At 33.4% G+C, this 12,298-nt stretch overlaps 1 protein-coding gene across 3 annotated transcripts in view; it reads left to right on the top strand.

Annotated features, from left to right (window-relative positions):
• The window catches only part of IMMP2L (IMP2 inner mitochondrial membrane peptidase-like (S. cerevisiae)), a 729,327-nt gene that overhangs the window by 50,075 nt on the left and 666,954 nt on the right, over positions 1 to 12,298 (top strand). For all 3 annotated transcript variants that reach the window (XM_012721038.1, XM_004676950.2, XM_012721037.1), the window contains exon 4: positions 8,520 to 8,623. In XM_012721038.1, coding sequence (XP_012576492.1) covers positions 8,520 to 8,623 — 104 coding nt within the window. The remainder of the gene's footprint in view (positions 1 to 8,519; positions 8,624 to 12,298) is intronic.

The following is a 12,298-nucleotide window of genomic DNA, read 5'->3' as shown; positions in this document are numbered from 1 at the left end:
GGGATGGCTGTGTCACATACAATTTCAATGTTAAGTTTCTTAAGGAAAATCCAGATTAATTTCCATAATGACAACACAAAGTATAGTCCCATCAGCAGTGTGATAGGGCTCCCCTATCTCCACATTCTGTCTGGCACTTGTTGGGGGTCTTTTTGGTATGTTATTCTCATAATTATGAGATCATTTTCTTTATTATATCCCTGCATTTTCTTTATTAAAAGTGATGATATGTATTTGTCCATGTGCCTTTTGATCTTCTGGATGTAATCTTGGTAAGTTGTCTCTTCATAGTTGCTGCCCATTTATTAACTGGATTGTTTCTTTTCTACTTGTTGAATTGTATACATTTTCTTCTGTATCTTGGACATTAACTCTGACTCAGTTGTATAATATATAAATCTTTTCTCCATTCAATAGATATCTTTTAAACTACTTGTAGTTTTTGTAGTTTCTTTTGCTGCTTATATTTTTCATATTTCACAACTTATATTTTTCTTTTGCATAAAAGTTTTCTACTTTGAGGTAATGCAGAATTATTTATTTTTACTTTATTTCTCTGATAATAGGGATGAGATCTCCAAAGAAATTTATCATTGAAATTGTGTAAAAAGAGATTTTTTTCCCCAAAAGAAGCCATCTCAGAGCCAAACATCAAGAGGGTAAAGCAAAGAGCTATGGGGAACATAGATTAAGAAAACATTCCAGAAACAGATATGACTCTAATAATATAACATTCTTATATAATATTCACTGTATGTATTTATTTTTTAATGATACTCACTTTAAATATTCCAGTGTGTTTACTAGATCCCACATCCCTATGGTGAAAATAGTGTTGCTGTTCCATTTTACAGATGAAGGCACTGGTTCAGTGAGATTAATTTGTTGACTTTTTATGACCAGGCTTTTGATTTCAAAGTTTGCATTTCTGCTATATATTCTTTTCATCCCCCCCCCCACAATTTCCTTTCTCTGTCTCTCCCTTTCTTCTCTAAATTGCATTACACCAATTTGTTTTTTCATTTATCACATTGCATACTATTTATTTTGCCAAAGATGCAAAAATTTGAAAAATTTTTCTGCATTGTGATTTTTAGTGAACTTTAATGCCAATATATCATTTGGCTGTAATCATTACTAATTAATTGGTTTCTTTTTTATTATTCTCTACCGAGAATATCATGGTACATTCACTGTAGTACATATTTTTTTTTTTGCTAAGATAATCTAAATATGACTTTTCCAGGCCTAAGAATAGGCTACTTTTAAGGCTTTAGATGCATTTTGGCACGTTGCCTTTCAGATAGTTTGTAAAGATTCTTACTTGTACAAGCAATATATTGGAGTGCCTCTTAAACTTTGATTGTCATTGTAGAGTAGATAGGTCAAACAATTAAAGAAACTCACTGTGCTTCTAAAGTAAATTAACACAGTATATGTCCTCTTAAAATTTGTATGAATATAGTTTTAAAGACAATAAATAAAAATTAGACATTTAACATTTACAGAAAGGTAAGTTATTTTTATATGAATAGAATTCCATGTAGGAATGTTGAAAGGAGGAAGAAACTATTTACTTCTTTTATAAGTGGAGAATGCTGAAGTATCATAAGTCTGTAAGTAAGGGGATGAGATTAGAATAAAATTATTTTTTACAAAGGCTCTTAAATCTCTGAATAAAATGTGATTGGATTCATATATGGATTTGCAAGGGTGAAGAATTACATTGCTGGCAGAGTTGGGATTCAGTAGTTTTTTGATGATGAATGAGTAAATGAGCAAACAGGAATGAATTTCATTCACAGCTTTTACATCCTTAACAAAAGCAGCCTTTGTTTTTCTGTTGTCCTTAATTTACATGCTTGGAGAACAGACCTCTCTTCTAGCACATGTGCAACAGGGCCAAAGTCCTAGCCTGTGAGCAGGGAGTTTGCACCAGGCCTGTCAGGTGGAGGTGAGGTGACCAGCCTCACCAGCCCTTGAGGTTCTAAAGTAACTCTCTAAAGAGGGGTTTCTAATAAGATCTTCCTGATATAGACAGTGGTCCTGTGGGGGAGCTTTTGGAAACTGGAGCAGGTGTGAAGAGCATATTATTCTATACTATTAATAAAGTGTCAGTGCTTCTAGAACTTAATAAGCAGAAATTTTCCCGAGATGCTTTTAGCACTCAAATGTAATGCATATATGACTTTTGTTTTTAATCCCCTGCCAGGTTAAGGACCCCAAGGTCAAAATTTTAAGTAAAATTTTGAATTAGATGGATGATTATGGTAGGGGGTGAGGTATTAAAAGAGGGTTTGAGTAATAAGTGTCCTCCACCCGAGGGAGATGCTCCGTTTTTAACTTAGTGCTTTGTGCATTACCAATATGGCTAATTTTATTATGTACCTGTAGTGAGACAAGTCCGAGAACTCTAAAAATTATATAAATGATAGAGTCCCTGACTAACCATGGAAGATGGCTTTTTATTATACCATTTTATCTATAGCTTTTCTAAATTATGTCATATAATAATTCTATAATCATGATGTAATTTAATTAACTTTGTGCTTTCTGGTCAGTGTGGCTGTGCTAAAATGTTTAAAATTAATAGTACTATTTCAGATTTTTTCTTTTTCTTTTTTTTTTAAGATTTTATTTATTCATACAGAACTGGGGTGCAGGCCAGAGATGTGGCGGGTGAGAGGATTCACCAGAGACAGAGCAGGGAGCAGAGCAGGCAGATCTACGAAGTACACTGCTGAGGGGAGCAGCAGGCCGGCCAGGAGAGGTCTGCCGCGCCATGTGGATCTCCTCCGGGGCAGGTGGGGATCGAACTTATGTGGAAGTGGCTTAAGCTTCTTTGTGCTGTGCTTTAACCTGCTGTGCCACCAGGGAGGGCCCTCAGATTTTTTCTTTTTAACTAACAGTTTCCCCCTTATAACTCCCCCCCCCTCCAGTCATTTATCTAAAATAATAGTTTAAAAATAGAAGCTTGAGGGTTCTGGTGCTTCCTCCTGGCTAATGTTGGAGCCACTGCATTTAAAAGCTCACAATTTCAAATATAAGTGTTTTAGATTTTATAGAACTGGTATGGGAGATGCCTGAAAATATTGAAAGTACTGCTTTCCAACAAGTGAGGTTAAAACCAGGCTGTACTGGTAGACTATAGGAGGTGAGTTTTAGGCAGTGAACATTTTTTAAAATTAAAAGCTATATATAGAAAAAAAAAATACAAACCAGAAAATGCCATTTACTGATTGATGGCTGTAGCTAAATCTTACAAGGTAAGAAATCTGTCATGTTTCTGTTTAATTCTCGAGGGGAGTTTTTAGTTTCCTAAACCAAGACATAAATTCCCCTCAAACTGTCATTGTAGGATTTGAACTTAGACACAATCTGAGAATTTAGGACACCTTGACATTAATATTTGTTTGTAGGTCTAAAAATCCTTCGGTGAAGTCTTTGATCATAGATTGCATGAAAGCCCTGCTTCTGTTTGTGCTTTCTTCAAAAACAGACTTGACACTTGCTGTTTCTAGCTTTAGTATAATACAGTAACATCTGTTGAAATCTGCTGATTTTTATATCTTTTCCTAGAGTGAACTGTATAGTACCTCGTCTCTATACAATAACTTAAAATATATTTACAAAAAGGAAAGAAAAGGGTAATCACAGTCTCATCAGCCAGGGTTGCAAGCTATTAAATTTTGGATACAAATCTTTTTTTTACATGTGTACATTTGTGTGTATATTTTAAAAATGAAAGTTTAAAACACGAGTGTAATGTTTTTATAGAACATTACATAAATATGGAAGGTAGTTTTATAGAAATCTGTCAGTATAGAAAATATAAACAGTTGGCCCAGTGCATTTTGGGGGAATTAATGCCTCGAGGGAGGACAATTGAAATAGAAATAAAAGCTGGCTTTACTTATTTAAAAGAAATGAACTGCCCTTGATAATTTAGAAATGAAGGGTAGGCTACTCAGCCGGAAGATTTCCAGGTCAGTATTTAAAAGGAGAAAACTTCTTGTGTAACAAACAGTATACAACAGGTACTTGAACTTTCATTATAAAAGACTTTCCCACTTTGAAGGAAATCAAGTTCCTGGAAGACCTGTTTTCTTTGTAGTGATTTTGTTTTAAGTTGCATTTTCAGGGATCCTCTCTATTATGCTAAGCGGACTTACTGTTCTCCATTTATTTCTCTTTGTTCTGCTGTTGTTGTCATCACTGTCATCTTATTTGTTGACTGTTTACAGTGTAGCATGTACTGTGTTAATTAAGAACACTTAGTGGATCCTCTCATGTAATTCTCATAGCAACTTTATGAGGTAGGTAGTAAGTACATTCCCCATTTTACTGTAGTTATGGAAATGAGGTTTAGAAAGGTTAAATAATTTTTTAAAGTGATCTGGCTAGTAGGAAACAGGGCCAGGCCCTCCCTGGTGGTGCAGCAGGTTAAAGCACAGCACAAAGAAGCTTAAGCCACTTCTGCATGGGTTTGATCCCCGCCTGCCCCAGAGGAGATCCACATGGCAAGGCAGACCTCTCCTGACCCGCCCGCTGCTCCCCTTAGCAGTGTACTTTGTCGGTCTGCCTGTTCTGTACCCCACTCTGTCTCTGGTGAATCCTCTCACCCTCCGCATCTCTGGCCTGTACCCCAGCTCTCTGTACGAATAAAAAAAAAAAAAACAAAAAAAACCAAAACAGGGCCAAAGTTTGAATAGTTTTCTGTCTTTAGAACAAAGCAAGTAAATGAAAGACGTGTTGTAGTGGTTTGATTTTCAACCTCAGGGGTCATTGAAAGAAGGAGAATAATATACTATGAGGACGCAAGTTCTTGAGGAAAAGCTGGACAGAGCAGCTGTTAAGCTTGTTTTGTTCTTTGGCATTAATCTCTACGGTTAGATGTTTTCCCTCTTACCACTGGATATCTTAACTAATTTCAAGGACATGTGACACAGTCACATTTTGAGATACAGTGGAAAATCCTAAAGCTCCTCTGAAGTATTGTACTTAAAATTAAAAAAAAAAAAGGTAAATTTATATTGCTTATAATTTTGATATAGTCTCTGGAAATCTAGAATTTAAAGTATTGACAATATGACAGATAATATAGATTCTCTGGTTATATCAGGTTTCCAAAGTTTATGACTTTTCATTTAGATTTCATGTGTATAGTTTCTTTGATTTGGAACATTTGCCTGTTCATCTGATGAAGCATAAACTGCCTGTCCCACAAGGGAAAGCAAGATGTAAGATTTCTAAGTTATAGCATGACTTACCAATTTTTCTAAAATGTTCATTCAAATGAGATTTCTTTATTTTTCATATTTTTTTTTCATTTTGAAGTCAGTACATTATTTTTCTTTTTGAAAATTGCTATAGAAAACTCAGGAAGTAAGTGTTCTTCCTTTTTAATAAATTTTTAAATTGACGTATAGACAACTATGGTTTTTATAGTGGTATAGATAGAACAGTTTTTCAGTTTCAGAAAGTTTTTCTTTATGATAACTTTTAATTCATACAAATGAACAGTGAAAAAATGTTTTATTCTGTTGTGATTAGCATTATTTCATTATGGGTAATAAGAAAGAACTGTTCTACTTTATTGTACTGCTTAAATTGCCTAAGTTGATCTGACACATAAATTTCTTCCTCTGTCTAAAACATGATTTCATTGAAAGAGATAGAGATTGTTTAGGTAATGTGCATTGCTTAGAAACTCTTTTATTTATATGTGCTTTTTGAAATACTTGAATTTTTAAAACTTTAATGTATAGAAATACTCTAGTTACTGTTCTGGGCACACAAAAATGGATATGATGCGGTTTCTACAACTGAGAAGGTTCCAGTTGAGTGAGAGAGTGGTATATGTAGAAAGATACGTGTAATACACTTTTTAAGAGCTGTCATTGGAAGTTTCATTACTTGCTAATGGAGCTCACTAGGGGAATGATTGATTTAACTGTATGGAGGAGAGGAAAGGTAAAAGAAAGCACTGTTGTTCCTTTATAAGATCAAACAAGGCCTTCCAGGTGTTGACTAGAATATTTTACTGTTTCTAAGTAGAAATGATTCCTTTTGGAATTTTTCCCCCCTTCATAGATCTTTTGCTTATAAGACATTGTTATTTTGTTGTAATAATTAACATTAGAACGTTGGTAGATGAGTTATTTTGTAAGGAAAACATGGCTCCAAGTGTCAGGAGTTGAGTCTATGGAGATTCTTCTATCCCTAGATTTATACTCATTATTTATGCAAGGTAGTTGTATTTGTTTGTTTGTTTTGATTTTCTGAAGGTTTCACAGAGAACTCACCCTCTGAGTTATACTTGATAGGTAATGGAAATTTCTGGGAAGGAGGAATGTCTGATCATGGGAGACTCAGAGAGAGTTAGAAATTGAAGATGGCACAATCATTTTCTACTGTGGAGTGAATGATACTACTAGTAAACAAGAAGAGGAATATAGAAGTGTAACTGGAATCTGGACTTTTTAATTCTGTCAGTTTTGGAGAATTTCATTAGTTTTTTTAGTTTTTACACTAAAAGTTGTTATTCATCTTATAGGTGTTAAAAACACACACATAGAAATAGTATAGTCTCCAAATATTTGTAAACTTTTGGAGAGAGAGGCAAGTGAATAATTATAACATATTTAAAAATTCTGTCATAGAAATAATCAGAGAATATGATGGGGAACTTGGGAATTTTGATCACATCATGAGAAAGAGGGTAAAAATAGGGAGAAAGAGATGAGGAGTGGTAGGAAAGAATTTCTGTGAGACAGCCCCACAGGGCTCAAGACTTGTTTTGAAGTATGAGTTAACCAGATGGCAGAAGGTGGAAAGAAAGGGAAACATTTCAGGCATAAATACTTGCTTATAAGATGCTTTCAAAGTGTGAGTAAATAATCTCTATATAGGGCTTTTTGCTTGTGGTTGTGTTTAATTCATAGAAATTGTAACACCGGGGAGTCATAGTGACCTGTAGATCATGTGAGATTTGATTTTTATATTGAAGATATCATATAGGAAGCTAATGAGGGATTTTAAGCAGGGGAATGGCTTGATCAGATGAGATGTTTAGCAACCACTTAGAATTTTTGAAAAAACAGTGGGGGTTGGATTATATATTTGACTAGGGGCTATAATAATTAATAAAAGTGTTTTCTGCTTAGTTGTGGAAACAGGTAAACAAAAGTTATGTTATAATAGTGTCATATGAAGTAAAGAAATAGCTAAGACTTTCATCTGGTTGACTAGGAAAATGTAAACACTATATAAGAAATTAAGGAAAAAAGCTATTTTGGTAGGAAGTAATAAATTCCACTTAACCAGGTTGACTTCATGTTAATAGTCAAATAAAATTTTGAGTAGGGTGTTTAGGGATCATCACATAAAAGAATTGTGGAAGTGCTGGAGAGCTCCATGGATAAATGATATTTTGGGGGTCCAAAAACCTGAGGAATGAAAAATAAAGGGATCATAATAGCCTCCATACAGAATTTCTACAGCTCTGCCCCACATCTGCTTTGTAGAAATTATACAAATCATTCCAGGAATCTTCAAAAGGAGTACATCTCTATTGCTCCAAGGATGGGTGGTTGTCTGACATCCAGGTTCCTCACCTCTGACCCCAACCCCCCTTTGTGGTTATGACTCCATTTACTGCTCCTGTTTGTCCGGGTAGTTGTCCTTAGTTGTAGTTTGGCACCTTCCTAGAGAAGTGCTGTTTTTCCCAATTACAGTGTCAGCAACTCTGAAGAAGAAAGTGGTGAGAAAGCGCTCCTAAGTTTTCTTATTGTTTTGCGTTACCAGTCCCACTTTGGGCCTCAGACTTGTTATCCCTAGGCTCTGTCTGTATCCCAGTCCAAGTACAGGAACATTGGCTTCATGGTTCTGCAATCAGGTTTTTGTGCCTGGAGTGTTCCCGAACTCCAGTATCTTGAATCTTGCCCTATCATTCTTTGGACACCTCTAGACTAGTCTGGGTCTCAGCCCTGTTAGGTTTAAACTGGGACCAGGACCCTTGCTGCATGCTCTCTTGAAAAGAGTGGTCCAGTGAGAAATCCCCCCATTCACTTGTTTCTTCTGTCTCCCTTACTTCACAAAAGTGTTTTTTGGGTTGATTTTTTTTCTTTTCCTCAGAAGAACAGTGAGGTGTTCTGTATAATAGTGGTATTAAATCCTGTCCAAATATTCTTTTGGGAGGTTTGATTCACTTCTTCCATTGTATTTTTAATCCTTCTTAAAGCTTTCCATACCTTTTTACTGGAGTTTAGTAAAGATTTGAATGTCTAGCACATGTTCCTTTCAAATGAGTATTGGTAATTTATTTTTTTCTCTGGTTCACCTGTGAAGAATCCCAATGAGCCTTTTTGAAAACTCATCATTTGCAGTTACTTTAGAACAGCAATTTATTGAAAGTTACTATATTAGAAATGTTTTATTGCACTGCATAGAGCTATGAAGTGCAAAGAACCATGAAGATTGAAAAATACAAATGATAGATGTGTCTTTCAATTTTTTAGCCTTCTTTGAATCCTGGGGGGAGCCAGTCATCTGATGTGGTGCTTTTGAACCACTGGAAAGTGAGGAATTTTGAAGTACAACGAGGTGACATTGTATCATTGGTGTAAGTAATCAGATATATACTATAATTGTAAATTTTGTAAAGTTATTCACACTTATGCTGAATTAGCAGCCAATCCACTGTTTATGCTATGCTTTTACTTATTAAATTAGTGGGTATGTTTAAAATAGCACACATTTAAAAATTTGGTATTGAAAATGCTATAAAAAGAATTTTTCTTTTAGATTTAAAAGTTCATTGACATTCTTGGATCTGGTAAAATGTACTTAGTAAAATGTTGATTAGAAATTATATTCATGACTCACAGTATAAGATTTTGGTATTATTTTGAATTAATTTAAAATTTTACATCTTGTAATCAAATTTTTATGTTACTTTCATGCTTAGTTTCTGTAGTCACAAAATATTCTTATAATTATGAAATTCAGTGACACACACATATATTACACATACACACATACATACAAATATATATATCAGAAATTTAACTGAAAAAAGAGAAGTTTAGAAAACAAGTCAAATGGAGGCTTTTGTTTGGGACCAAAAGGTGGCACTGTTTCTCTGTTAAAATATTATGACTGCTTAGAAACCAAAATTTTATTCCAGCTTTAAGGTAGAAAAGGAATGTCAAAGTGTGCATAACTGACAATACATAGTCCTCGTACATGCTTGAATTGTGTTTAGATTTGAAATTTTTGTTTGTTTTCAAAGTAAATTCACACTGAGAAGACTAACAAAACTTGTCTAATTTCTTCTGGTTTCAGCTACATATAAAGCTGTTTAAAATAATTCCTTATTATGCCAGTTGGTGCATTGGAGTGGCAATTAATGTCGCAGTTACTGTCATTTGTTTAAACCATAGTAAAATCCTACTGTTTTGTGAAGACTTTCAGTTTTAATTTCAGACTCTTTTTTTGGGAATAATTATTTTTTGTTTAATGATAATTTATAATTGTTTGGTAGATGCTTCCCTTTGGTCAGTACTTCTTGAAAATAGATATTTTATAAGTGTGTCTCTCAAGACTTTTCCAGTAGGAATCATGTAAAAACAACTGATCCAAATAGGACTAGTAAGTAATGGAATAAATATGGTTGAATGGAGTTTTGCATGGTAGATATTTAGGGAGGGGAATTAAATGCTTCTTATGTTCTTGAGTGTTTTTAAAAATGTAAACCTACTCTTTGGAGTATACTTTTATTTTATCATTCAGAATACTGTTTTTGCAACCTTCTTAACAACCTTTCCCATGCTGGGTTAGCCTGTCGTGTGCACATTATTCTTTTGCCTTTGGTTTGACAAGGTTACATCCTCACTTAGTCGGTGATGGAGAGGATACCCACCCAAGTGAAAGAGGTCATACTATTTGCAGACAATTGTGCAGTGTTTTTTTTTTTTTTCCCCCTGAGGAACATGCTGACTATCTCTAAGCAAATGAATTGCATAGATAATTGGGAAAAAGTTTCCTTGAAATTAAGGATTGAGTCCATGTAAGTGTCATGGACTGGTGGAAAAGAGAACACTATTATAAAAATATTAAAGTGATTAATATTTACTATTTAAATTAATTTTAAAGTATTTTAAACTGGGGCTGATATCATAAGTTACAACTATTTCTGCTGAACTTTGTTTTTAATGAATTAACTATTTTCTATGCCTGTCATTGTACGAACAGCACAAATTTTCTTTTCTAATGCTTGTCACTTGCAGGAGTCATTTAAATAAAAAAATGCTGAATGACTGGTATTATATAATTTAATAAGAAATAATCATTAAGAAATAATTGTTGCTTTTTTGAGAAATAAATACCATCGCATTTGTAGATTCTTCTCAAGTGTGATTAATACTGTAAAGTATACTGAAGAATCTTTTTAGTTTTATGAGCAGAAATGCTTTCTAGTTACAGGTCTCATACTTTATATATCTTATACCCTGCTTCATTTGAAAATATCCATGTTTGTAATACGCAATTTGTTCATGTCAAAAACAATAAGTATTTACTTTTCTTACAAGATGTATCAGTCTTGTTTTAACTTAAATGATAACGGTCATTACTACATTGGACTATATTATCTATTTAAGAAACATGACTAATACAGAAATGTATGTCTAAATTTTGACTTTAAGGCTGAATGTAAAATGTAGTTTGTGATTTTGTTTACAAATTGATAATAATAGCATATTTCATTGATACTTAAGTAATGCCTAGAAAAGCATTTTCTGTATTCAGTGTGTGAAAATTAAACATTTTACTACGTTGTACATGTGTTTATGGAAATCTTTGTGGTTTACAAATTCATAATAAATTAGTAGGACTTATGTAACCTTGTAACTAGAACTCTAAAGAAAACAGTAACAGTTTCAATAAAAATGTTTATACTTTAAGATACTTGAAATTTCTAATGAAACAAACACTGCAGTAAATACAGAATTTGACTTAAAGGTAGGCTGATGGAAGGCAGTGTTTGGAAGGGTGTGTCTGTACAAGGGCAAGAGGGACATCCTAAGTACAGAAATTTCAGACTACACAAAATGTTCTGATGTAGATGTGTGCTCCCCATTTTGTGTTTCTTTGCTTTATTTATATATTACTAATTCTTTTTAAGCAAAGGTCAGGGCTAAACTTGCAGTGATATCTTTTAAGGGGAGGGTTGAAATGTATGATACAGATTCTTTCCTGGCTTATTGCTGTTCGTGTATTAAGTCTGCAGTTGCTGTTGTTAATGAAGTAAAACATTAATGATCTGGAAAGAATCACATACGAATCCAATGTAACTTCTGTTGTATACAGAAATCCTTTCTACATTTACCAATTGTCTAGGAGCTAATTTGTATCATAGAAACAAATACTGTGGTGGACACATACTGTTCAATTGCAAGGGGCTTTGTGTAGAGCTTTTTTCCCTCGGGTGTTTCCTAAAGCAGTGGGGGCCTAGCATGGTGAGGAGCACATACTGGAGTATGTTCTTGGTGTCTTTTCCTTTTTATTCCTGTCTTTCTTTAAAAAGTTGATCACAATGTAGTTATTTGTTTAAGCTTATTATTTAGTAATGTTAAAAATTATATTTAATAACTATTCTGGTCACACAAAATATTTGTTGTCATTAGTTATCAGTATTAGTAAGTGTATGTCTGTGATATCATACTGTTTTAGTGGATTTGAAAACTAATGGTGGTGATTAAGATAGATATTTTTATACCTTAGAATTGACTTTTTATTAACCTGTGTGATGGCCTACCAAAATAGGCTTAACATAAGTAGCACTATTTTACAATGACATATCAATTAACAAATCCATTGGGACAAAGGTTCCTTCATAATAAAGTTTTAAATAGTCATATTTAAATGTGTTTTAGCATGTTTTTGGAAATAACATTAGATCATAAAGTTGCAAAAATATATAGTTCTTTTATACCCCCCTAATATATTTTCCCACTTATTGAGGCATAATTGAGAAATAAAATTGTAGGTCATTTTAAAGCAAGCATGATAGTTTAATGAACATGTACATTGTGAAAGGATTTCCCCATTGGGTTATTTAATATAACTATTATTTTGCATATTTATCTCTTTTTGGTGAGAACATTTAAGTACTACTCTTTTAGCAAATTTTTATTATATAACTCTTTGTCATTAATACCTATTATACCTTGATACTCTTAATACCTACTAAGAATAAATATTATATAATTTCTTTTTATACAATAATTAAATATAA

The sequence above is a fragment of the Condylura cristata genome, unplaced genomic scaffold (genome assembly GCF_000260355.1).
Source record: "Condylura cristata isolate star-nosed mole 26May11 unplaced genomic scaffold, ConCri1.0 scaffold00005, whole genome shotgun sequence".
Lineage (NCBI taxonomy): Eukaryota > Metazoa > Chordata > Mammalia > Eulipotyphla > Talpidae > Condylura > Condylura cristata.
The sequence above is the reverse complement of the archived record's forward strand: the minus strand, read 5'-3'. Positions and strand labels throughout refer to the sequence as shown.